This window comes from Peromyscus eremicus, chromosome 7 (genome assembly GCF_949786415.1).
Source record: "Peromyscus eremicus chromosome 7, PerEre_H2_v1, whole genome shotgun sequence".
NCBI lineage: Eukaryota > Metazoa > Chordata > Mammalia > Rodentia > Cricetidae > Peromyscus > Peromyscus eremicus.
Genome location: NC_081422.1, coordinates 49,077,876 through 49,105,162, shown reverse-complemented (window position 1 = coordinate 49,105,162; position 27,287 = coordinate 49,077,876). Strand labels below are relative to the sequence as shown.

The 27,287-nt window shown below is 49.6% G+C and overlaps 1 protein-coding gene across 2 annotated transcripts; it reads right to left on the bottom strand.

Annotated features, from left to right (window-relative positions):
- Positions 1-300: 300 nt before the first annotated feature.
- On the bottom strand, positions 301-17,571 carry Dnaja4 (DnaJ heat shock protein family (Hsp40) member A4). Of its 2 annotated transcripts, none has more exons than XM_059267906.1 (8): positions 16,929-17,571; positions 16,451-16,589; positions 9,559-9,739; positions 6,804-6,908; positions 5,877-6,104; positions 4,724-4,954; positions 826-926; positions 301-735 (listed from the first exon to the last, which is right to left on the bottom strand). In XM_059267906.1, the coding sequence occupies exons 1-8, from the start codon at positions 17,447-17,449 to the stop codon at positions 520-522; spliced, it is 1,722 nt and encodes a 573-aa protein (XP_059123889.1). In that variant the 5' UTR covers positions 17,450-17,571; the 3' UTR covers positions 301-519. The 2 variants fall into 2 exon arrangements, with proteins under 2 accessions (XP_059123889.1, XP_059123890.1); XM_059267907.1 differs by lacking the exon at positions 16,929-17,571 and adding an exon at positions 16,692-16,792.
- Between the last annotated feature and the right edge of the window lie 9,716 nt (positions 17,572-27,287).

The following is a 27,287-nucleotide window of genomic DNA, read 5'->3' as shown; positions in this document are numbered from 1 at the left end:
GCCATACATGTGCTTTTACTGTCTGGGAGTTCTAGAGTAGATCCAGAAACACTAGCAGACCTGAGCTCATACCCTCGGTGACTGCCAAGGGAGGAAGGGGAGAGAAACCACAGATTAGAGATGGGCCCGACCCCCACCTTCTCGGCCTTTGTTAGGGGCCAAGCGTGGCCACGGGTGCCTACTGTGGAACTGAACCATGGCAAAGCCACTAAAAGCACAAAGGGTCAGTGTGGTACTACCATCTCCAGAGTATGTCCTGAAAGTACAAATGAACAGATTCCATATGCAGACTAGACATGATTGAACTTAAAACATTTAAATACAAATCAAGCTATAACTTAAGTTACAACCAGAAGAGAAACAAGCAAACCCAAAAGACAACTCAGCATGGAGACTGCTGAACACATACACAGGACACCCCAAACACGAGGCTATTAAAGCGATGATGCCATTTTCATTGTGCCAAGTTTACATTCGTCATGTGCTAGTCCGAGCAGGCCACGCTACACCGCGCCGCCCTCACGCCGTCTGGCACTGCACACCAGCGCGGGGCCCCTCGTCCTCCTCCTCATAGGCTTCCCGGTGCTGGCGCCAGTTCTGCTCATTGGGATTGAACTCCTTCAGCTCCACCTGATCCATGTCCTCTGTGATCCTCACCTTCTGCCGAGGGGGGAGCAGGGCCTCCAGCTGAGAGAGCTTCTCCTGAGAAAGCCAGTGTTTTTCAGGGAAGACCACCTGCAGGGGTGAGCACACGGGGACATGGGCTTTCTTGGCTTTCCATCAAGGTGTGACGGTGTCTCTCATGGGAGTAAATGCCGCACTTACTAAGAACTGTATGATCAGCATCCCTTTCTCCAGGGGGGCTTTGTAGATGGGCATTCCCTCGTTGCGCACACATTTCAGGTCTCCGTGCTTTATCACCTCACCTGCCACAGAGAAGGCCGCGTTACGAAAAAGGAAGACAAAGGGGGCCTGGAGAGGTGAACCTCCCAAGGAGAGCTAGCGCACGGGACGGAGGGCTAGCCCCTGTTGGAAGGCAGCAAGCACACTGAAACCTCTACCATAATGTAGAAGGGTGTGAAGTCGGGACCCCTCCCCTGGCCTCCAGTGGGGCCAGTACCTGCCTGCCTGTCTCTTCAAGCGACTATGGATGTTCCTAACAGACATGGTGACTATGCTGCTCAGATTCAGGCGGAGCTCAGCAAGGGATTCACAGGAGTCTCCCTGCTCGAGGTGGGGCCTCCCTGGTGGGTGCCACGTGGCCCCTTTCCTGCTCTCAAAACACTTCTACTTCAGGCTGGTGAGCTGGGATATGCCCTGCACCACATGCTCCGCCTTGTCCATACTGGCAAGATCTCTAGAGGCATCATGGGAGGGTAGAACCTGGGGCACTTAAGACTCCCCTAAGACTGAAAGGATTACTTCCCACGAGGCGTGGAAGACGTCAGGGACAGAAAGGTGTCTGGAAAATGTGCCCTTCAGTCATGAAAATGGACAATGGCTGATGCAGCCCTGGTCCAGAGGCTTTCTGGTATGCACAAGGGTCCTGTGTTCAGTCTGTTTTGTGTGCAGTACCACAAAACAGGGATGATGATGGACAAGAAAAGGAATGTTCAGAGAAAGTGGGGAAGGGATAAAGGGAGCTAAGGACTAACGTACTCAGCAGTTCCTTCCCTGTTCCTCCCCAGGGGACAGCACTCCACAGAAAGTGGAATTTCTTTCCCAGACACTTTTCCAGTTCATCCGAGGTTTTGAAACACACACTGTGCCAATGTGCTCTATCCTAGGGCTCATCCCTCCTCACTGTGGGGTGGTCAGGTGACTGCTTAGCTGAACAGGCACGGTTTGCTGGCCTTCTGTGCTGTTAGTGGGGTGGTCTGGAAACCCCTTTCTGTTCCTGTTTCATCAGGTGCCACTTAGTGCTGTTCCTTCCCCAGCCCGGCTCCCAAACCTGCCTGGACTTGCTGGGAGATGGGAACCTTGAGGCCAAGAATGGAAAACCATGCGGGAGAAGAGGGAAAAGCCGCCTCTGCCAGAGGCACCCCTGCTTTAATCACGAGTCCTCAAGTCAACAGTGAAAGGGGGGGGATGAAAGAGAAACCAATAGAAAAGGAGAAAAGAGCAAGACACACACGTACACACTTACATGCACGCACACAAAATACCCCAAAGCAATCCCATCAGGTTTTCTAGATGCTCCGCCCTTTTTCTCACCTAGCAAGGAAATGGGTTTCTAAGGTTTCCCTCCCTTTGGGGCTCCTTCTCCATAACCCCCACTTCTGTCCTTGACTCCCACATTCCCCAGGCTGCCGTCAGGAAAGATAGAGGGAGTGCTCCCCCTGCAACAGGGCCCGGCCTCCGGGAGTTATGCCAGGATGACCTGAACTCCTGTTATCCACCCTTGGCCAAGAACGGACTTTTCCAAAGAAGCCACACAAATGCCACCACCCCTGGCTCTCAGAATGGCTGGAGTCTGGGCTGTGACAACGTTTGGGGTCTGAGATACACCACCAGGCTCGGTTCTGTTAAGTGACCTAAGGCCTTGTGTGGACCACAGTCCCTCAACGTAATACTTCAAGTGACAGGAAGGCCAGGGCACTTGGGAGGGCTGTGACGTGGTGCCCATAAAAAGGCGCCTGACTTTGAAACTTCACAGACTCCATCACAGGGCAGTGCTTCCCACTGATCCTAAGTATATGTCACAGAGGGAAGAGCAAATGGGGTCAAAGGTCAGTGGCAAATTGCATATTGGTGGACCCTGTGTGGTTTTATCTCTACAACTTTTTGTAAGCTTGAAAAGTGTATTTTGTGAGACAGTCTCATTCTTACAGCTTTTTCTAAGTTTGATCCTCTTGCTCAGGCCCACGTGCTGGGCTTCAGGCCTGCACCATATAAACACCTGGTTTATATGACACTGGGGATTGAACCTAGAGCTTCGAGAATGCTAAACTAAGCAAGCACTCTACTAACTGAGCTACATCCCCAGTACACGTGTACACACACACACACACACACACACACACACACACACACACATACACACACGCACACACAGGCTCCATTGAAATAGCATCTTGCTATGTGGCCCAGGCGGCTGGCTTCAATCTTGCAATCTCTGGCTCCAGCATACTGAGTACTGGGATTATGTGTACACACCATCATGCATAGGTGGAAGTTTGAAACTCAAGTTTTTAAAAATTACCATAAATTGATCAATTTAGAAATGCAATCTCATTTCCTATCATCTCCAGCAAAGGAGGAATTGGAGAGAGGTGACAGACAAGGCTGGGAAGAGGAGGAGGCAGGGAGGAGAAATGGGCAGAGGCGGGGAGGGGAAATGGGCAGAGGCGGGGAGGGGAAATGGGCAGAGGCGGGGAGGAGAAATGGGCAGAGGCGGGGAGGGGAAATGGGCAGAGGCGGGGAGGGGAAATGGGCAGAGGCGGGGAGGGGAAATGGGCAGAGGTGGGGAGGGGAAATGGGCAGAGGCAGGGAGGAGAAATGGGCAGAGGCGGGAGCGGGCCTGGAGGCTGGCCACAGATGCAGGTGCTCGCCTGCCCCACAGGACTTCAGTTTTAGCACGCGCTCCCACCACCTGTGCTACAGGCCCGTCAGTTACCCCCTCCCAGAATCCCCCCCCCACACACTGGTAAACCCTGCCTGTGGTGAGACCCCAGGCACCTAGCTTGCTTAGCTTCTTCCATGCTATGCGGACATCTTGGCTGTGCACAGCTGCCTTTAGCCGAGCCTCAACCCCAGTCCCTTCTCCACAGGTGCTCTAGAGCCTGCATGGGCCCATAACTTGTGTAAACATCAGCCTTCCTGGATGCTGAGGGCCTGGTGTGTACACAAGTGCTGGGGGCTGAGCTTGGGGTCCCGGGACTCCTTTTCAGCCCAGAGACAGCTCTCAGGGGTGCTGTGTGCAGTCAGTTCCTGTGGAAGCCTCTGAAGAGATGCTCACAGCTAATGTCTTTTTTTTTTTTTCCTTCTTCAGGAAAATGCTATTTGAAAAAGTTCTCATATGTAACAGCTTAGACACCAGAGGAACATACAAGAATCAGCACAGACCCACTTGATAGAAAAGGCCTGCTGTCAGCTATGTTCTGCTACCAAATGTGTCCATTTTAAGCTTGACTGGAAGATTCCAGTAAAATTTCAGACTCAGGAGATTCTTAAGGGTCCTCTTCCTACTTAAGAGCATATTAAAGAAATTCATCATATTTTCCCGTCATGGGTGGTGACTTCACAGCGTGAGGCTCATGCGATGCGCAGCTGGTAAAGGCCGTGACTGCACAACCTGATAACCACAGTGGGATCCCCAGAACCCATGGCACAGGACAGAACCGACTCCCTAAAGTTGCCCTCTGACCTACACACATACATACAACACAGCATACTGTAGGCTGGAAACATGATTTAGCAATTACGAACAGGTAATGTTCTTATAGTTCAGGACCAGAGTTCAGTTTCCATGTCATGTGACTCACAACTGCCTGTAACTCCAGCTCCAGGAAGATCCTCTGCTTCCACGGGAACACTTATACAAGTGCACATACCCATATAAGAACACATACACATATGCATAATTAAAAATAAAATATATCTTTAAAAGAATAAGATGACTTCATTATTTAAAAAGCTTCAGAGTATCGAGCTGTGACTGTGAAGCCAGGCCGCTGTGCAGCAGCTGCAGACAAGCGTGCAGAACAGGGAGGGTGGGCCTTACCTGACTTGGATGTAATAAGGAGGACTCGATCATCCAGCGTTTTTATTGTCTTCTTGAAGCCACAAAGAGCTTCAGAAAGCTGAATTTTCATTTTCATGATCAAATCATGGCCTCGTCTCTGAAAGACACTATGATCCTTCTGATCAAGCACAATTATGACATCACCAGGCTCCAGCTCAGGCTCCTGATCTCCTTCTCCATGAAACAGTATCTTTTGCCCATCCTTCATACCTATGGAACATCACCCTTCGGATTAGCCGCTTCTCACAGCCGGAGCTCAGAGCTTCTGAAGGGACAGAGATCTTTGGGGTTCTTAACTCACTAGCCCTTCCCCTCCCGTGGGCACAGTGTTGGAGAAGCTCGAATAACTGCCAAGCAAAGGCTTGACTTCCACCACTGGCTGAGTCAAAGGTGAAGCAGGGGGAGGGCAAATAAGATCCCCATCTGACCACATCACACTCCTCAGCCCCAGGTGCTGGGGCGCTACACTAAGGGCACACACTGGGAGGTTACCACCCACTTCAGGCTCTGTAGCCTGAGGCCGAGAGAATGTTCACAGACACAAGGTGAAGGCAGGTGAAAGGTCTTTTAGCAGCTGATGGTTTGATTTTTGGTCTCATCCGATAGATAACATATTTACTGGATCAGAAAGTCACAGAATCAGGATTTTTGGAAAAACAGAAGGGACTGAAATGGGCCTAAGATGATGGTACCAGATGAAACAGTAAGGAAAGGCACTGAATTTGGGAGACTCTGGAGCAGCAGAGGGGAAGATTGGGGGCGGGGGGGCGACGCGGGAAACACACAGGTCCAAAAATCTTTAAAAGCTCTGGCAGCCAATGAGTGGTAAAAGCTGTTGAGAAGACTTATGTCAGAAGATTCTTAAAGGATGTTTTGGGAAGGACAGGTGAGGGCAGTTGACCAGACCTGAAGTCAAGGCTTTCAGAGCATTGGGAAAACTTTGAAAACTTTTTCTGTGACCTCACTGGTCCTTCCTCAGGCCAGGAAAGGTCATAGGAGGATGACCTGGAAAGGGACTCCTGACAGCCCTTGTCTTGTAAACATGCCGCCACACAGCCACATTCCTGACACCTACCCAGTGTGCGCCATGATTGGCGGAGTGGGCCCTACAGCGCTAACTGCGCAGCCTCACCTTTCTCCACGTGTACCTCGATAATCTTCTTCTCCCGGATAACTTTGGCTCCATTGCAGTTCTCGCAACGGTCCTTGGGGTTGATGCGCTCGCCCTGGCCCTTGCACTCGATGCACACAGTCTGGATCTGCTGCACCATGCCCGGCCCAATCTGCTGGATATGGATCTGCATCCCCCGCCCCTTGCACAGAGGGCACTTCTCCACGGATCCCTTCTTCCCACCGATGCCTGTGGAGGTGGGAGGGAAGCAGGAGAGCTGCGTTCCTTTCAGAAGGGGGCTGCCTATCCCACTGGGCACTGTGCTTAGAGTTCTCTAGTTACGGAAACACTGGGGATGTGTGAAAGGGAACAGCCAAGCAGATCCTATCCAGATGTTAACATCTAACCTCCAGGTTACTAACCCCCACACCATAGGTGCACAGCACCTGGGGCTGCAGGAACTACGGACACAAGCCTTGTTAGTGCAGGCTGTCACAGCTTGGCTAGCTCTCGTGAGACAACATGGCTCTTAGGGTCACCAGATATGACTTTTCTTGAAAATTAGGAATTTAAACATTTGCGTGAATTATATTAATATAAATAAGGCTTTCCTGGGACACAGGCACATTCTGCACTGAAATGGCAGAAGAGAGTCTAAGATGTTTGCTGTCACACCCGTCACAGGAAAACTGTCAACCCCTACATTAGGAGAACTGTCCAGATTTTGAAACTCTTAGAATAAATGCCAACATACTGAATAGATGTTCAACCCAGAAAAATATAAACATTCAAACAGATGTGACTTCAGGGTTCACCGTTTACAAACCCTGCTTGGTCCCCACAAGGGATAGGATCTGCTTTGAAAAGATCAACTATTTTCCTCTGAGCTAGAAACAAGTAGAAACAAGAGACCTGAACCGTGAGAGTCACTCCAAAATTAGGTTTTACCTTCACATTTCTCACAAATTATATTTTTCTGGAGGGCCAGTTTCTTAGTGATTCCATTATATAAGTCTTCCAGAGTTACTGACAGCTGGTGTACAACATTCTTGCCTGCCGAGAGAGAAAGAGCCATTTACTGGACTAATCAGACCACTGCCACATGACCCTCATGGAGTCCCTGTTGTGAACATTAAAGATGTGTTACATTTGTTTATGCTGTGGAATATTTGTTTAATGATGCAAGGATGTGTTATATTCTTTTGTGTTGCATTTGTTTAACTCTGTGAAGCTGTGTTACTTTACCTGTCTAAAACACCTGATGGTCTAATAAAGAGCTGAACAGCCAATAGCAAGGCAGGAGAGGGATAGGTGGGGCTGGCAGGCAGAGAGAATAAATAGGAGGAGAAATCTGGGAGGAGGAAGGGAAACAAGAGAGATCAAGGAGTGAGAAAAGAAGGGGCCAGCCAGACACAAGATAAGAAGGAAAGAAAAGATACAGAAATAGAGAAAGGTAAAAGCTCAGAGGCAAAAGGTAGATGTGATAGCTTAAAGTTAAGAAAAGCTGGCTAGAAACAAGCCAAGCTAAGGCCGGGCATTTATAAATATTAAGTCTCCATGTGTATTTATTTGGGAGCTGGGCAGCAGGCCCCCAAAGAGCCAAAAAAGTAAAAAAAAAAAAAAAAAAAAAAGTTCCCAATACTGAGAGCTGGGGCCAAGGCCCTCCTCCCCCAGAGAAGTAATGCTTCATCAAACCAACCCATCCTACAGATCCCCTGCCAAGGTGGAGAACTACCACCTGTCCAACTATGGGCTGATTATCCAATAATTTAGAGGAAAAAAAAAAAAAAGACCTTCCATCTTCGTTTTCAGAGAGCACATCTGAGGACAGGGAGAGATGAAAGGCAGTTAAATAACAAAACTAAATCCTCCACAGGATACAAGCCCTTTCCTCAGGGACAATGTGACAGTCTCCAGCCCCATCATTGAAATCTTGCATGGGTACCAGGCCCTTTCCAAGCCCTTCTGTAGTATACAGACAAGCAGGAGTGCTTTCCCCTGACCTGCATTCAGGATGGGGGTGGGAGGGCTAGCCCTGACCTGCATTCAGGATGGGGGTGGGAGGGCTAGCCCTCAGGGTGCAGCTTGGCTGCACTGGCCCTATGCCTACTCCTGGGGACCAACACGGCAACACCTTCCCTGCTGCCCAGGCGTTCTAGACGTCACTGGGACAAGGTGTCCTGGTTTATTGGCTGCCAACTTTGAGAGATGACTTAATTAAAGGGCGTGAAGCTTTTTATTTCAGGACGGCTAGAGAGCTGGGCAAGAGAATGCCCGAGGTTTTAATCACATCCACACTGTCAATTACATGAGCAGGCAGTACACCCAGAGGCGGGGAGGGATTTTTCCCTCATAAACACTGTGATTTTCAGTACACTGTGTGCACAGAATCAACACCCATGCTTTTTAAAGCTCCAGGCCAATTATAATGTGAGAACAAGTACATTTATCCAGGGTTTCTTACCAACCAAAGCCACACTTCTTAACACTAATGAAGAACATATTTCTCCCGATTTTATCTAGCAGTGTAGTCGGCTTGGCGGTCTATATGGTTTTAGGATCCAAAGTGGATTATCAGCAGTGAGCTGGAAGGGGCGGGGGCTATCAGCCAGAGACAATCCGATAATACAGCAGCCAGCCAGCAGCCCTGCCGGCTGGAGGTGAGAAATGAGGCTGAGGATGGAGCTGGCAGGGTGCTTTACCTAGCATACATGAAGCACTGGGAGGTAGAAGCAGGAGGATCACAAGGTCAAGATCATCCCTCAGCTACAGGGAATTTGAGGGCATCCTAGGACACATGAAACCCTGACTCAAAAAAGAAGGTGAGGTAGGAAGAGGGTAAGGGGAACGTGAACCCTAGGCAGTGGAGGTAGGGGGTGGGGGTGGGGGCTCATTTATCTCCTGGGATTGAAGCTGCTAACCAGAGTGGATTCTAAAAAGGTCATTTATTTTACAAAGATTTTTAAAACAGAAGTCAACTCTGCCTTTCAGAAAATCTGATGTTGGCTGGGGATGAGGCCACCCTGAACAGGGCTGTGTCCCGACAACCACAATAATGAGGGAGCCTACTGCCCTGACCCAGATGGGGCCCAAGAGTCGGTGAGAGGGGAGAGGAGAGGGGCACTCTTGTAGAAGATTTGCTAAGCATTGAAGTGTCAATTATGTCCCTTTGGACACTTTTGTGCCTGACCCCACAACAGAGGATAACCTTCCACAGGTTATCACTATGCAGCTCAGGCTGGCTGAGAACTCAGTAACACTCCTACCCTGGCCTTCCAGATGCTAGTATTATGTGTGTTCCTCTATTCTATCTACAATCCCATCCGCTCCTTTTATATGGGGCAATGGAAAGGTGTCAGATAATTAAGTATACAAGAGTTTCCAGCAGCCTGCACACTAAAATTCAGAACTATTTAAAGATCCCCAAATACAACAACCACCCCCTTTTAAAGCATGATCCATCTTGATTCCTGCAACAGTACAACATAAAGCTTGCTTACATTTTTTACAAACATTACAGGCTGAGAAGATAGCTCAGAGGGTAAGGGCATTTACTGCCAAGCCTGATGACCTGAGTTCAGAAGGAGAGAACCAACTCTTGCAAGTTATCTTCTGTCCTACACACTGGTGTTATACACACACACACACACACACACACACACACACACACACAAATGGAAAAGATTAATTTAAAACCATTTACCTCTTCTCTCTCTAGCCATCCGTCCTCCACCACCAAAGAACATGTCAAAGATATCCATGGGTGAAGAGAAGCTGGGGCTACCGGAGCCCCCTTCCTTAATCGCCTGCTCTCCACCTTGGTCATAGATGTCTCTTTTCTTTGGATCTGAAAGTACTTCATATGCCTGGGATATAAGTTTAAACTTTGAAAAGAGAGAGAGAGAGAGGAGATGAGTCCCAGAGAGGATTCATGTTTTCCTATAAGCAAGCCTCCCTCCAAATAGAATCAGAAAAGCCAGTCCCTCCAGCTGTCAGTCACTAGATCTGCTGTCTTGTTAAGTGGGACACAAGGAACAAACATCTGAAAGAAATTTATTCCAAGAACAGGGCCAGAAATCGGGAGGGAGAAAAAGCTTGTCTCCACCCTGGCAACACCAGCCAGAAGACCTGGAGTCCCCCCTGGAGATAGGAGACCCGGCAAGGCTTCAGCTGCAGCCCAGGGCTCCAGGTGCGACCAGGGTTTTCAGCTACAGGAACATTTCACTGGTTTACAAGCGTGACATTCAACCATAGCCATGTGTGAGCACCTGCCGGCATGCCAGATACTGCGTGTAGACCCTGTACCTCCTTTCACAGTCCTGCCTGCTGATCCTGGCATCTCCCTCATCTCAGGTACGGGGGAGATGCTCACCTGCCTCACCTGTCAGCAAGTCATGGTGGTGCCACTCTCCCACCTGCAACTCTTGAACTTGGTGACAGACACAATACCCCGTGTGTGGCATGTCTGCCGAAAATTTATCACCAGAATCCAATCGTAAGGAAAGAACTAGAGACCGGGCAGTGGTGGCGCACGCCTTTAATCCCAGCACTCGGGAGGCAGAGGCAGGAGGATTTCTGAGTTTGAGGCCAGCCTGGTCTACAAAGCGAATTCCAGGACAACCAAGGGTATACAGAAAAACCCTGTCTTAAAAACTCAAGAAAAATAAAACTAGAAAACCCAAATTGAGGGAGAGGCATCCTGTAAGTCTAAGAAACAGGGAAACTAAACATGGAGGCTGACCCTGGAGTGTATTATGCACAGGGGAAAATGATTATAAAGATGCTATGGGAACAAATAGGGAAATATTAAATGCGTTTCCAATGTGAAAGTCATAATTTGCTAACTACTATGATGTCCTTGCTCCTAGGGAAAGCATGCTACATATAGTATTTAATTGTGTATTACTCACAAAAGCTCTAGCAAATAGGATAACTATGTGACTATTTGTAGTTGTGAAGGATAGGTTTCCTGTCATACTCTTAAATACATGGACCTTTCTAAAATAAAACAGAACACTAAAACATGCAATTCTGTCCTTTGCTGTCTGTGGCCTGATTCACTTCAGTGACCTCCTCACTCCTTTAGCCTGTTCCACACCAACCCTGTGAATTGTGACCCTCCCAAGCCACCGTCCTTGCCATCTACAACCCAGCTCTGCCCTTCTCTCCTCTCTGGCCTCTGATATTTTTGTTTTGTTTTTGTATAAGGTCTCGCTTTGTAGCACAGGCTGGACTAGAACTTACTATGTCATTCAGGTTGACTTCAAACAAACAATCTTCCTGCCTCCATCTTCCAAGTTTCTGATCCCAACTGTGCTCCAGTCCGTAGCCTCCTTGCTCTTTCTGAACACTGCAACATGTGCCCCAGAGGTCCCTATGACAAGCACAGGTCTTCAAGCCTCTGCTTAAAGCCTCCTTTCCCAGGGAGCCTGACTCGACATGTCCCAGAGTTCAAACTGCAAGCCCAAAACCCACCCACAGGTCTCTCAGCCCTTCCAAGGCATTACTTCCTATCATGCACCATCTATTTTTTGGTTTGGTTTGGTTTTGGGGGGCAGGGTTTTCTGTGTAACAGCCCTGGATGTCCTGGAACTCACTTTGTAGCCTAGGCTGGCCTCTAACTTACAGAGATCCACCTACCTCTGCCTCCTGAGTGCTGGGATTAAAGGCGTGCGCCACCACCACACAGCCTTGCTCTACCCTCTATTAATTCATGCTATGGACCACTGCAAGACAAGCCCCATGAAGGCAGGGGTTCTGTCAGCCTGGAGTACCAAGGGCATCCCTGAGCCTACAACTGTGTCTGCCATGTGGATGATTATTTGGCAAATATTTACTAAATGAACAGCTCAATTCTGGAAGTTCAGATATGAATAAATGAGGTGGACTCTTGGCCCTCCTGAGATTGATCTTTACTCTGAAGGACAGAAGTATCTATAACTATCCTACCTGCTCTTGGGAACCTACAGGGAAAGTAAATGCCACAGAGACACAGATACAAAAATTGACAGACATTAAGTCACCCCTTGTTCCACAGTTTCCTGACCAAGACCTAATAAGCAATAACAGCTAATAAGCATCAATCCAAAAAAATTTTAAAGTTTTAATTAATTTTTTTTATTTATGTGTATGTGCACGTGTGCAGGTAGGTACCCATGGAGGCCAGAAGAGGGCGTAAGACCCCCTGGAGCTGGAGTTACAGGGGGTTGTGAGCCACCTGACTTGGGTGCCAGGAACTTAACTCGGGTCCTCTGTGAGAGCGGTAAGTGCTCTTAACCTTTGAGCCATTTCTGCAGCCCCCAGGAGAGTCTTAAAAAGCCTTCCTGGGGAAGATGACTCTGTGGGCACAAGTGCTTACCATGCAGACCTGATGACCTGAGTTCAGATCCCCAGGACACACAAAAGCTGATGTGGTGTGCACATCTGTAATGCTCCAGTGCGATGGGAGGAGAGACAGAGGGCTGCCTGGGAGCTCTAGGCCAGCACCACACAGCAGCAGAAACAAGAAACACACTGCTTTAAAAACAAGGTACAAGGAAAGCACTGATTCCCAAAGTTGTCTCACCTCCACACAGAGTGGAGGCATGCACACATCTATACTCTACCACACACAAAGCCATCGGTATCCTATACATGGCAGTTAGATCTTTTGACGAATTAATTCCTAGAATATTTTTTTCAAGGAAGTAAGTATCATGTACTACCATTGTCTTTTTTTTTCCCCCTGAGACAGGGTTTCTCTGTGTAGCTTTGCGCCTTTCTTGGAACTCACTCTGTAGCCCAGGTTGGCCTTGAACTCACAGAGATCTGCCTGTCTCTGCCTCCTGAGTGCTGGGATTAAAGGCGTGTGCCACCACCGACTTGTGGAGCATTCCCTTCTTCAGCAAAACAAAAACATAAAAACACACCAACCTGAGACACAGGATTAAGGGCACAGTGTGAAAGGTCAGAAAGTAATTAGGCTAGGCTGCCTCCAGGGGCTTCTGGGACTCTTTGAAGGTAAGTATGCTCCAGGAGAGGGAGGGCCCACTCAAACACTTGCCAAATACCCTGGATGCCCCCAAAGAGGCTTGGACCTAACAGATGGACTGAAGAATGGAACAGAACTGCCCTGTCACTTGGGGGGGGGGGTACAACTGTAGACTGGACCTGATGAGACAGGTCCTCCAGCCTCTGAGGACCCAGCACTCCAGGGTCTAACTCAGCTGCTGAGACCTCCTTTCTTCCCAGTTGGGATCAGGGTTCTGTGATCTTTCCCACAGACCTTTCATGGAATTCAGCTGAGAAATAGCTCTGAGAGTCACGTAGCTTATGATAAATTATTAAGTGAAGAAAAAAAAAAAACCAGGTATAGTAGCTCACTCCTATAATCCCTGCAGCCCAAGGAGGCTGAGGCAGGAGGGTTGCCATGAAGCTGGCCTGGACTACTGGATGAGAATGTAACTGAAACAAAAACAAACAAAAGGAAGAAAGTGGGGGGGGTAGGTGTGGGGGTGACTGGAGAGACACACCATCGCACCAGGCATGTTCCGGGTGGCTTTTCCTCTATATTCTGGAACTTTCTGGCTTTTCCTTTTTCTTTGAGACAGGGTCTAAACAAATCCCAGGTTGCCCACGAACTTACTATGTAGCCAAAAATAGCCTTGAACTGCAGATCCACTTGCTTTTATCTCCCAGGTGCTAGAATTGCAGGCACGCACCTTTACACCTGGCTTATGTGGCTCTGCGGACCAAACCCAGGGGCACTGTGCATGCTGGGTAAGCGCTGTAGCGACCGAGCGACAGCCCCAGCTCAGACTCTGAAACTTTCTGCACTGTTGCTGTCTGCTAAGATTTTATCTTGAAAACCTGTTCAACTAAAATGTACAACGAACCTGGCCGAAGGACCAGACATCTCAGTACGTGATCTCCTACCATCATCCCCGGCAGGGACTATTTTTGCTGACCTGCCACCCTTGGTGTCTTGCAGAAAACCGAGTGCGGCTAGAACAAGCACAGCTCCACGCAGGGCAGAGTGGCTGAGGGCAAACACAGGCTGCCCACTGCTTAGCAACACAGGACAACAGAGCAGAAAACAAAGACCGCCACCGAACGGCCTCCCAGCTGTCCCGGGACAAGGTGGGAAAGCACAGACTCAGTCTAGCTGTGAAGATGACATTAATAATACAGTGACAAACTTAGGTGACAAAACACGACAAACTCCTACCTGTAGCATAAAAAAAAAAAAAAAAGTCCAAAACTACACACAAATCCTCACAAAAACCTGCATGGTGTGCCCAGCACATCACAGGATGAGAGAAGGTATCTGGTGAGTGAATGAATGAATGTGCCTTCGGGGGAGTGGGGGGGGGCATGATGACTCTCTAGCAGTTTCCACAAATTGCGTCCCAGTCTCCTTATTCCCTTTGATTTGCAACCCGAATTTCCTCCGGGTCCTTCCTCACTGTGGCTCTCCCTCCCGCTTCTGGAAAGTCTCCTGCTTACATGTAGGATCACAGAATTAAAGTCTTTCTTCTTCTGACCTCATTATTCACTTGGCCCGCCAACAAACACCATGCATACGCACAGCTAGACTCACCCACCCACTGACGTGGGACAGGCATTGAACTAAGAGGGTCCAGCACAGTAGGACAAGGATGAGGACTGGCCGGCCAGTCTGTGGTCAGGAGCGACCTCGGCCAAGACATCTTAGTGAAGGACTAAAGGAAACGGGTCACCCCTTCATGGAAAGTGGAGAAGGAACCATATTTCCGACAGTGGGTACACACTGCTCCACTCCCAGAAAATAAGATGGACCCGTCACATCTCACTGTGTAGGAAGAATTACTTATGTAATACTAACTTGGGTACCTGGCTATAAATAAATATTAGTTTAAAACAAAGGGCAAATAACTTGCCCAGGCAGGTGTGTAGGGGGTGAAAGTTACACACTGTGTAAAGAAGGCAATTGTAATTTGTTTTTAAAGCTTGACCACACCAAATGCACTCTCATCTCAAATGGTAAGCAAAGAGCGGTAACTACCTCTTGGTGACTGTGATGTGACCGGAGACCAGAGTGGAAGGCTTCTCCCCAAGTCGAACATGAAGTCAGAAGCCTAGAAGCTCTCCTTAAAGGAAAATGCCAGCAGGGCTGGAGAGATGCTTGGGAGTTAAGACCACTGGCTGCTCTTGCAGAGGACCAGGGTTCCACTCCCAGCACCAATATTGTGGCTAACAATCATCTGTAACTCCAGTTCCAGAGGACCCAACACCTTCTCGCGTCCAAGGACACCAAGCAGGCATGTGGTGCACAAATACAAATTCAAGCAAAACACTCATACACACAAAAACATCAACAAAAGAACGTCAGCAACAGACAAGAGGGAACTGAGGGAACACATCTGTGACTCACTGACAGAAGGCCGAAAGCCGGTGGGTGACTTTAAAAGCTACAGTAAGCCACCTAAATATAGATCAGAAAGAACACAAATGGGTATAATGGTCTTACAGGGAAGCATTTTAAACTTGTGACAGCCACATTCGGCACATGTGGCTAAATATAAATATTCTATCATTGCCGCCACCAGCCAACCTTCCTTAAGTAGCATGGCTGCTCCATCTTGGAATTACAAATACAGACGGGTGTTTTGATCCCAGTGTCGTTTCCACGGGTCTAAACGCTCGACGGGGGCGAACAGTGGATCCAAGAGTGGTCCAGGCGCCACTGCCATTAGCTTCTACCACGGCACTGGTTCCCCAAACTCATCTGGGACATCCAAAGTTTTGTTTTGTTTTGTTTGTTTTTTAAACAGCAAGAAGTGAAGGGGGAAACGGGATAGCTAGCCAGCTCTCCTATTCAGGTGGGGCATGTCCTCTTTGGGAACAACAGGAAGGATGTTTTATTTCTGTAAACAGGATAAAAAGGTTTAATTTAGGTCACTAATATGCAGCGCATTGCAGCCCATTATCTGTCGGTACTTATGGTCAAGTGTGGGTCATTTGTCACAGGAAACCCGGAGTTCTCACTATAAACAGACGTGTCAGGTTACAGACTTCTGCATCCCTGTTTTAACAGCAACAACAAAAAAAGTGACGAAAAACTGTACCAGGCAGGAGGTGGCCTCACAGATCAAATCCACTCAGTCCCTCTCAAAAGGGACACTGGGTTTGTCTAGGGTACAATTGAGATCACGGAAACTCATCCCTAGGGCTTATGCAACAAATGGAATATAAACACAAAAGTAGTTCGCTGCCGGGGAGCCCACCAAGCACACCCCCGTGCCGGGGGTTTCTGGTTTGCTGATGTCCTCTCCCATAGGAATGCCAGCAGTAGCTCTGAGAGCTGGGCTCCCACAGGTCAGTGTTGGAACCCCACCAGGGTCCTCCCAGCCGGGAGGCAGGGGCTCCCGAAACACTTGTAGAGTGAATGCAGGCACGGGCGGCTGCTGGGGCTCGCACCCCGCACCAGTCGCACCCGGGTAGGTGTCCCCCACTGACCGCGCCCCGCGGCCTCCCTCCGGCTGGCGCCGCGCCTGGAGACAGCCTCCGCGCCGCCGCCGTCAATAATTCACAGCCCGGGTCCTCCCGTGACCCCGGCGCCCCGCGCATCCCCGCACCTTCTCGCCCTCATCCGGGTTCTTGTCTGGGTGGTACTTGAGCGCCAGCTTCCTATAGGCCTTCTTGATCTCCTCCGGGGACGCGCTGGGCTTCACCCCCAGGATGTCATAGTACTGGGTCTCCTTCACCATCTTGTCTCTGCGGGGTAAGGTGGGGCGGGCGGGCGAGGCGGGTCAGCGCGTCCCCGACGCCCCCGGGGCTCCCGGCCCGCGCCCCCGCCGCCGCCGGCCTGCGCGTCACCGTCTCTGTCGCGGCCGCTCGCCGGGGCTCCGATCCGAGCGTGCGCCCGGGACCCACTTGCGCGCCCGGCACAGCCGCACTCGAGCCGCCGGCGCCTCCGCCGCGGGCTTTTATTCGGCGCCGGCGGAAGGTTCCGCTAGGAGGCGTGACGCCACAAAGGCCCAGAACCTTCGCGGAGGTTCCGGCGGCTCCCGGGCTCGGTTCTCCCGGGCCAGCCGGGCGCGCGCGCTCGCTCACCCGCTCTCCTCGGACGTCTGCTCCTCTGGCTGGCCGTCCGACTCCCCGGAGCTCCAGTTCTGACTGCCGCCGCGGGCCATGGTGGGGGGATCAGGGGTGGAGGAGGGTTCCGGCTTCGGGGTGGAGGGTTCGGGCTTCGTGGTGGAGGGCTTCGGTTTCAGAGTGGAGGGCTCCGGTTTCGGGTTGGAGGGGGCCCGCTGCCGATTGTCACGCCGCGCCGAGGCCGGCCCCTTGCCCTTGCTTGGGTCCGCGGCGTTGGTCCGCTCTGGGTTCCGCTGGCCTGCAGGAGGACCTCGTGTTTGCGAACCCTGGCCCGGGAGCTTGGACTGGGAGGACTGCGTGCGTGTCGCCGACCCCACCCGGCCTCTCCCTCGGGGTGTGGTCGCCTTCTGTTCGGTCACTGCAGGGGTGTGCTCTGGGGCCTGCCTCGGATTGTTGCATTTTTGAGCGGGTTGGGGTGGGTGGCTGCCCTCGGTAGTGGTGGTGTCGAGATCTTGAGGTTGCTGGTTCCCCTTGGGCATCTTGAAGGCTGGATGACCCTTAGCCTTTGCAGGTGTGAACAGTGGTGTTCAGGTGGCCTGAGTTTGGACACTGGCCTCTCTACTGTCCACAACTGGAAACCTCATAAGTACACCAAGGGTGAGGAGTGACGTCTCCCAGCTGTGAGCAGTGATGACGTCGGTCACATGTGAGCAGTGACATCTCTCAAGGATGGATAGTGATCCTTCTTTTCTCAGGAGTGGGTACCCCACCCCCAACCTGTCAGTGCACAAAACAGCCGGGGCAGAACCATACTTAGTGGGTCCAGTATTGCAGATCTCACGGGTGCCGAAGCAGACAAGGCCAGCTGGTCCAATCTTCAACTTCTCTAGGCTGCTCTCAACGGGTGTCATCATGACTGTGGGTGTGGAACGGCCCTTGCAGCGCTATCAGAATATTGCAGGCCCCTCTGGCCTAGGCTACCTAGGCTTCTGTTGGTGCAGCCCTTTACCTGGAAGAAGAAGCCGCCCTGCCCAGGTCCGTGGGATCCTCCATAGGGATACAAACGACTCAATACCCATGAGAAATCAAGCCAGGCCTCTAGCGTCTGTTCCCAGGAACATGGATTTTCTCCCTCTGGATCTTACCCCTGTAGAACAATCACCTTTGGGCAGATCCGGAACTGGTCAGGAATTTGGGATCTCATTCCCATATCTCCACCTTCATGAACCTCTGCCTCTGGGCTTATTTCTCCACTACCGGGACATGGTCATTGTCAAGTACCCATATTTCTCACAGGACATCTATCTATAAGGACCAAACAGCATGATGGCTATAGAGCCAGCAAGAACCTGGCTTGCTCAAAGGGATCACTTGGAACTTTTTATTCTTTTCCTGGTTTTGGTATACTGTTGGATTTTGAGACAAGGCCTTGCAACATAGCCTAGACCACCCTTAAACTCAGGATCCCCCAGCCTCAGGCTCCCAAATGCTGGGATTATAGACATGAGGCATTACATTGGCTGATCTGAAAACTTCTAAAACTCCAGCCTGCATCCCAAACATTGCAGAGCTCCCAGGTGGAGTGCAGGTAGCCCTCAGGTGGGCCCAGTGTTGGAGCTAGAGCTGAGAACACAGACCGCCTCACATTCTGGGTGGTGACAACAAGCCTTGACCATGAGAGCTGGGTGTGCCCCCTCATGGAGAGGGCTGAGCTTGACAAACAGGTTTGAGTGGCTGGCCCAGAGAAAGAGTGTGGGGAGGGAGGGAGGAAGGGTCAAGGAGAGGCAGTGGGGAGCACTTGCTTGGAGAAGATGGAAAGCAGAACAGCCATTAGTGAGGCAGAGATAACCCCTGACCCCCCACCCCTAAAATGGAAAGGAGCTGAAGCCACAGAGGATCAGAGCAGTGAGAAAGGGAGAGAGGACCGCTCGGGACCTCCAGAGCCTAGGCTGGCAGGCCTGGTATGTGGCAGGGGAAGAAATGGGGCTTTCCAATGAAGGGATACTTATTGGCCTACAGAACAGTTGCCATCCAAACTCTTGTTTCACTATCACAAGGAACTTCTGCTTGGAGAAGCTCCGCCTCTCACTGGCTGTGTGACTCTGGGCAAGTAATTAAATCTCTCTCTGGGCCACTCCATTCTCTACAAAATGAGAGGAGCGCCTAGTCCAGCCAGGCCAGGTGGCAGAATCACAGCTACTCCGGGGGCTGAGAATCCTGCCTGCTGCTCTAGAGTATATCCAAGGCCAACCTGGACAACTTAGTCCCTCCATATCTCCAAAAGTAAGAGAAGGGCTTGGGTTGTAGCATCCTTCTGTGTGAGCGTGAGGACCCGAGTTTGACCCCCAGCGCTCACATAAAAGCTGGGCATAGCAACACCCCCAGCCAGTAATCCTAGCACTAGGGAGGCAGAGAGAGGAGGATCCCTGGGGCATGCTGGCCAGACAGTCTAATCAGGGAGCCTCTGGGTTCAAAAGAGACCTTGTCTCAAAAAATCAGATGGAGAGTGATTGAGGATGCCACTTTATGCCAACCTCTGGCACACAAGTGTACCACCACCACCAAACATAAAAAGAGCCGAAAGGGTGGTGAAGTGTTTGGCTAGCATTCCTGATGCCCTAGGTTAATCCTCAGCATTAACTGTGGGAGGAAGGGAGGGAAGGAATAGAAGAGAGAGGAGGAGGACAAAGAAGGAAGACTGAAGGGTGGAGGGGCGGCCAGCAGCAGCTGTCTCCATGGCTACTTTAATTGAATGGGGAGTGTATCAAGGGCTCAGCATACACAGAAAATGGAGCACGTGATCATGCCATGGTTTGTGTGTGCCTGCTCTATGGTGACACCTGGGTCCTTGAGTTGCTCACACACTAGCTAGCAGTCCCTGAGTATCTGAGTGACTCACGGAGCTCTCCACACCATGGGAGTTGTAAAGAACTCACTGAAAGAGCTCCTCACCCACTGTCATCTCGCTTGAGCAGGCATAGCCCGAGTGTCCTCTGCTGTTTCTGTGGGTTATAGACTCTGGTCTCTGAGAGGCCACTTCCTTCTGGGAGCTGGCCTTTACCCAGAGTTGATGTCACCTTTATTTGGGGATACAGAACTATGGGAATGACGATGTGACATCCAAGTGTTTGTGACACATTTTGTGGCCTAGCTGAAGAAGGTATAGGACACAGAATCAGGCACCAGTCTCACCATCACAGAGGACAGTAAGTTGGAGATAAAGCCCCTACTGTGTGCTGTGATAAGGGTAGGGAAGGAAGAGTTTTCTTGGGTGTTCTCTGTGGTCAAAAGGTGTCCTGGCATTGGTGAACTCCATGGTGGATCCTACAGGGCTGAGGAGGAAAGTGCCAGAGAAGAGTGAAGGCCAACTGGGAAGACCTTGGCTTCAAAGGAACGGAAAGGGACCATTGCCTCTGGAGCAGAGAATGAAATGGGGAGATGGACCTTTGTTGGGGGTTATACTTTTTTGGGGGACTGAGATGCCTCTAGAAGGCTTTAAGGGTGAGATTGTTTCATATTTAGTTCATAAAATTTACTTTTTTATTTTTTTTAGAGATAGGGTCTTACTATGTAGCTCTGGTTGTCCTGGAACTCACTATGCAGAACCAGGCTGGCCTCAGAGATCTGCCTGCCTCTGTCTCGTAAGTGCTGAGATTAAAGGTGGGTGCCACTTTTTTACTTTTAAGTTAAATTTATTTTTAACTTCAGCAAACTCACCATGTTGTCATAAGCAACATCTTTTCATTCTTCTAATTTTAGTAATGTGGAATTCTAAAACATTTCTTGAGTCATTGTGTCTTTTAGATTTAATTTGGAGACAGTTTGTTCTTCTGAAGCATAGCAAGAGTCTCAATTGTCAAAGCAATGTTAGATTCAAAATGACAATGAATTTTATGCATCAGACTTGAACATTATAATGGAATCACATAGAACAAATGATGGTCACTATAGAAAAACTACAGATATTTTTCTTCCGTTATGCACTTGTGATCTGTTTTTTAAAACGCTATTATTGAGGAATAATTGGCACCCAACAAATTGCACATAAAGTGTACCATTTGATACATTTGGATATCCTTATATACCCCCATTAAGCCATCCCCTTAATTGAAATAGTGAACATAGTCACAGCTTCCAGAATCTCCTCCCGAGTGATATCGGAATGGCCTGCCCAAACTTGTAGCAGTTAGCAGCTGAGTTGGAACCACACCCTGGTTTATTCTTTGCAGAATGAACCCATCAGTAGCTGGGGTGTGGGATTGACTCTGCCGGTCCCTGGCTGTGTAACCGAGCTACTTCATTGCTTCACTTTTGTTTTGATCTGTAAAAAAGTATCTGCCTCACAGGACTGTAAGGAATGTTGATACATAGTAAAAATCCCCAGGTGGTGCTTGACAGAGAAAGCAATCAATGTGGGCAGTTGTTATTCGCTACAAAGTACTCTGTCTAGATGTAAAAAAGCTACATGGTGGGTGGGGGTGAGAGGTGGTTCAGTTGGTAAGTGTTTGCTACGCTAGTGTAAGCCCCTTAGTTCAAATCCCCAGAATTCTTGTCAAAGCCCGAGGTGTGGCGGGAGCATTTTAATGCCTGTACTCCCACGGGAAGATGAGGGACAAACACCAGAGTCTGGCCGGAAGCTCAAACACTGGCCAGCCTGGAGGAAGAAAGGAAAACAACAAAGAGGTGGAAGGTAAGGCTGGGTATGGTAGCTCATGCCTTGAGTCGCAGCACTAGGCAGAGGCAGGTGGATCTCTGAGTTCGAGGCCAGCCTGGTCTACAGCACCAGTTCCAGGACAGCCAAGGGCTGTATAGAGAAACCCTGTCTCGAAACAAACCAAAAAAGTAGAAGTTAAGAACCAAGACACAAGGTTATCTGCTGACCTCCACACACATGCTGTAACATGTGCATACCCACATTTACCCACAGGAATGTGTGTGCATACACGTACATGTACACTCACACAAAGCCTAAGAGGACAGTAGTTTGGAAAAATCACTCCCTTCTCCGGGGAATCAGCTGACTCATTCATTCACCTCCATTATACCACTGTTCTGGGATGCTAAATGTGTACGTCCAGATCTTCCCACAGCTTTGGTCAGTCCTGCATCACTGGTGCTGGTTCATGATCAGCAGAGTGCCCAGCAAGCTGCATAGTACTCCAGACCAGAGTGTGGGGTTGACCTCATCCTCCAACACGTGGGCTCAGCCCTCACAGCTTCCTTTCCCTTCCGCAGTTTTTCCTTTGCCAAAGCCTCCCATCCGTGGTCTCTAAAGCAAGCTCTCTTTAGTCTTGGCCCCTTAGTCCCTCGCACCCTCCACGAATTCTCCTATTGCAGCTGTTAGCCAGATTGTGAAATTACAGGATCCAGTAGCAAAATGTGTTCCAAGCATGCAGGTTTCCTGTGCTTTAAACCCCAAGACCCACTCTGAGCAGTCTCAACTGTCAGAACAGTACAGTGCTGTCCTCAGCCCAGGAGGCTGGGAGGAGAGGGCTGGAGTTCACTAAGAAACAGAGACACATCGCAGTCCCGCTAGCCTGGAGGCGAGGGAACATTTTCAAATGTGGGGCTGGCAAGATGGCTCAGTCAGTAAAGGAGGCCTGCTGTCAAGCTGAATGGCCTGAGTTCGAGCCCCAGGACAAACATGCAGAAAACTGACATCTGCAAAGTTGTCCTCTGCCTCTACGTTTACACTGTGGCATGTACCCCTCCTACACATACAAACACATGCACACGAATAAAAATGTAATTTAAAAAAAATGTGAGTCCAAGTAACTGGCTTTGAATTCTTTAGAAACTCTAACTGGAAAAACAAACAGATAAGCAATTTAGAGAGGAATTTGAGATTCTAAAGGCCAGGCCTGAAGAAACAGAGCTGAGTGTGATGGCATACTCCTATAATCCCGGCACTCAGGAAGCCGAGGCAGGAGGATTGTCTCAAGTGTGAGGCCATCCTGTGCTATATAAAAATAAGCCAGCCAGGGCTATAAAAAAAAAAAAAATGAAAAAGACTGAGTGATGGATTGTCTTCATTGTCCGCTTGACTGAGTTGGGAGTCCCTGAGACACCTCTGCACAGGTCTGTGAGGGTGTTTTCAGAGAGGTGCATCCAGACGGGGAATGACACCGTCTCGTGAACTGGAATCCCAGGCTGAATAAAAAGGGAAAAATCCAGTTGTGAACCTTCGTCCTCCTCTCTTCTGCTCCCCAGCAGGGGCCCTGTGAGCAGCTGCCTTGTTCCTGTTGACATGCTTTCCCAGTCCATGCTGGACCTGGACCTTCAACTCATGAGCCAAAATAAGCCCTTCCCCCTGAAGTTGCCTCTTGTCCTAGCAATGACACAAGTCACCTCCTCCCTGCTGAGCGGCCGGCACAGCCCTAGAGAATGCCAGGCTCTGAACAAAGGAGTCAAAAAGGAGCCGGGCCGTGGCAGCACACACCTTTAAGAGCCAGGCGGATCTCTGTGAGTTCGAGGCCAGCCTGGTCTCCAAAGCGAGTTCCAGGAAAGGCGCAAAGCTACACAGAGAAACCCTGTCTCAAAGAAAAAAAAAAAAGGCAGTCCCACCATCAACTAGAAAAATACAAGTTCAGTGATGGGATGCTGGGGGGTTTTCTGTTTGGTTTTGGTTTTTTGCCAGTGAGGAACAGTGAGGGGCTGGGTCAGTAAGTCCCTGTGCAGTATAGAGAATGCCTACCCACCCCAGTTCTCACAGAGGATGCCACTGGGGTTCGAGCACACTGGGCAGCAGGCGCGGTGGGTCCAGCATCCAGGGAGGAGGAGTAAATTCTCCCACATCCCTAGAAGCTGGGACTGACATGGAGAAAGTGAGCATCACCCGAGTACTTGGTGTAGCTCACCTGACTGGTGGAGCATGATTTTTAACTTTGAAATTTCTCAGCGCTCGATTACAGCATAATAGCAAAACACACAAAACTCGGTGTGTTTTTGCACATGCACACACTCCCATGGCCACCTGAGTCAGATGAATCAGATATGGGACAGTTCTGTTGCCCTGTAAGTTTGCCCACTGTTCTGAATTCTAGCAACTCAGAGTTGGTCTACTCTTGACCTCCATTTAAATTTAAATGCAATGCTATTTTAGTTTGCCAGCTTTTGCTCACCATACTTTCCCCCCCTGATGTTAGGATCAAACCCAGGCTTCATGTCTGCTAGGCAAGCAGTCTACCACTAAACAACATTTTTTTTTTTTTTCAGAGACAGTCTCACTGCATTGTCCAGGCTGGTCTTGACAGTTTGATCCCCCAGACTCAGCCTCTGGAGTAACTGGGATTATAGTCCTGAGTTACCAGATCCCCCCTTGACAGTGATCTTAATGATTTGTAGGCTGAGCACTTACAACTGTTACTGTGATGGTGGTGGTGGTGTATGGGTGTGGGTGGGTAGGTGGGGGTGTTCTCCCTACCAACAGCCTAGCAAGCAGTTCTGCTGCTGAGTGTCCTCTGTTTCATGCTGTTCTGACCCTGTCCACTTGGAGACAGTGAAGACCCTACAGGGGAGGGACTCAGTCCCATGAGACTGTCCTTCACTTCAGGTGGCCTGCAGGCATGGGTTGTGACCAGTGCCTCTGACCCACTGGCTATAAACAGGTTGCCTGACACCCACCTTCCTTAGGTTTGAAGAATTTGTGAGAGCAGCTCATAGAATTCAGTTCAATAAGATAATGCAAAGGATACAGCTGAATGGACAGATGGGAGAGACTTGTTGGGCTCATCTGGGAAAGGGCAACAAGCTGATGTGCTTTCTCAGAGTGTGTCCCTTTCCAGGTCCTTCACAGGCTTGGCTCTCCAGGAATACTCAGAAACCTGTTCTTAGTTCTCATGGAGGCTCTGATAAGTGGGTAGTATTGATTCATCACTGGCAATGAATTTGCCTTTAGATCTTTTCCTGGCAATAGGGTGGGTGGGGTGTGGGAGTCCAGCTCCCACCTTTTGAAGGGTTCTTAGGTGGAGGAGATAGGAATGAGGAAATATCAGATAGAAAGAGAGACCTAGATGATGAGAAGAAAGACAAACACAGGAGAGCTTCGGGAGGGCCTGGGTCAATATCCAACAGCCCCTTCATTTATTCAAAAGGGCTTTTTATGATATGCCAAGGGGAGAGGCAAAAGACCTCCCTCTTGAAAGATCAAAGCACACCGTACAGCCAAGTGTAGACCCTTCCAAATACCTGGTAAACACGCCCATGGTCAAATCATCCCATTATGCAGCCCCGCTGGGTAAATCAAGCTCTGATTCTCTGACCCTGAGTAATTTCTCATTAGGAAGCCTCTGAGGGCTCCTACAGTAGGGCTGTCATCTTGGGGGACTACTCTTACAACTTCATCTAATGCTAAGTATGTCCCAAGGCCCACCTCCACAAACTGCTAACATGGGAATGGAGGATAGAGTTTCCAACACGTGAACTTTTGGGAGACACATACAAACCATAGCTCATCTCTCTTCCCAGCAATGATGGCTGTTGTGAGCATCCAGTGAGCAAGAAATACATTTGCATGGCGTAAAGCTGTCATTATGTGGGGACTTTTTCAGTAGAGCAGCCTTAAGTGATACAATTAGCTAGAGCCAGTTTATGCTGCCTTCAGCCAAGAATTGAAGGATCAAAATATGCATGGTGACCAGTGAGCATGGATCTGAAGGACACACACAGAAACGTTAGCAGTAGTTATCTTCAAATGATGAATGATGCATTGAATATTTTGATTTTGCTTTCTCATGTTGTTTCAATTTATTTTTTTTTTTGCATGAACATGTATATACTGCACAATTAGGGACAAATTATTAACAATAGACAGATTGGGTTTTCTGAGAGTCGGGGTCAGAAAAACACTAGTTGCTATATAAAAGGCCAAGAAACTCAGAATCCCTTGGATTTGTGAAAAGCAGTGTCTCCAGGATTTCTGTGTCTTCTCTGAGCTCCCTGCTCCCACAGACTTTCCAGCTGTCTCTCATGTGAAAAGACTCTTCCCCATTTCCTATCCTGGATGCATCCACCTACAACCCACCTGCTCTGGGTGTGAGACCCAGAGCTGAGCTCTGCCTCCAGCTCAGGGAGACTCCCTAGGCAGGCACCTGCTGTGGGTGCTTTCTCCAGACACTGAGCTGGAAGACAGGTCCCAGAGCACTAGCCCATGCCCTTCCCAGTTCTCAGAGCAGCGTTTCACCCTGGGAGGCTTCTGTGTCCCTGCCTCCCAGAGACTGGCAGCCGTGGCAGGCCCGAGTCCCCCACAGTAGAGTGGGATTGGGCTCTTGGAACAAAGTCTCTGTGACTGTAAAGGAGACATCTGCTCACTGGAGGTCCTCCAGCCTTAGAGGAGGCAGTAGGCAGTGTCTATGTTTAGTTTGGACTGAGATCAAATGTGTTCCTTGCCCCTCTCCCAGCAGGGAAGCCACTTAGCCAGGCCTCACCATGAAGGTTGTTGGGCACTTTTCCGGTAACTAGCATGCCTTGCCAGTACTGTGGCCATGGTCACGAGCGTTGAGTTATTAGTGAGGAGACAAAAACATGCCCAAGTTCACACACAGTTAAAATGGGACCCTGGCAGACTTCTAACCCAGACAAAAGGATCCTGAAGCCCATCATGTTCTTTCCAGTTCGCCACACACCTGTCTCCGTGGCCAAGGGCCAGGAATCTAGCCGACAGTAATGGAGCCAATTTGTCCTGTGACCCCCCTTTAACAGGGAAACAGGAAGCAGCTCCAGCTCCAACAGAGCCCATCCCTCCCTCCATCCTTCCCCTTTAGCTAAGTTAGCTATAGCAGCAGCATTTTGTTGAGCGTCTGCAAAAATCCCACAATCCATATGCAGCATAAAATAAAGGTACTGTGTTTATTTCTTCCTTAAAAAGTATTTCATTACATTTGTAAGTGTGTGTGCATGCTTGCACAGGTAACACAGATGATACTACTCATGGAAGTCGGAGTGGAGCTGTTGTCAGGAGTTGGGTCCCAGTGGTTAAACTTGGATCATCAGGCTCAGTGGCAGACACCTTTACCCCCTGAGTCACCTCACCAGCCTCTCATTCTGTTTTTAAAGGAAAATTTAAAAGCCGTTTATTTTCAGCCAAATATGAGTAACCATGGCCTGGAAACACGTGTTCAGATTACCCTGAATAGCATATCCCGCTGTGGGAGAGGTCACATGAATTTCCGTAGCAGCAGAACAAAAGACAGATCAATCTACCTATCAGTTGCGTTGATGATGGGTTGGGGTGGGGGCTGGGGAGTGGATACAGCAAGGTGGGCAATCTTTTCCCAGGTTTCAGCTGCCACCATGCAGTTTTAGGATAGGTAGAGGCCAGCCGCTGCTTTTGTGATGCATTCTGGGACATTTACCTAGTAGTCGTGGTGTTAGGTCAGA

What these genes read in the sequence shown, in the direction of transcription:
- Dnaja4 (XM_059267906.1), bottom strand. Translation starts at nt 17,449, where the DNA reads ATGCCCAAGGGGAACCAGCAACCTCAAGATCTCGACACCACCACTACC. An exon ending in AATTTGTGAGAAATGTGAAG is followed by an intron (nt 6,105 to 6,803) that starts GTAAAACCTAAT and finishes CCACCTCCACAG; the next exon opens with GCATCGGTGGGAAGAAGGGA. An exon ending in CCTTATTACATCCAAGTCAG is followed by an intron (nt 927 to 4,723) that starts GTAAGGCCCACC and finishes TCTCTGTGGCAG; the next exon opens with GTGAGGTGATAAAGCACGGA.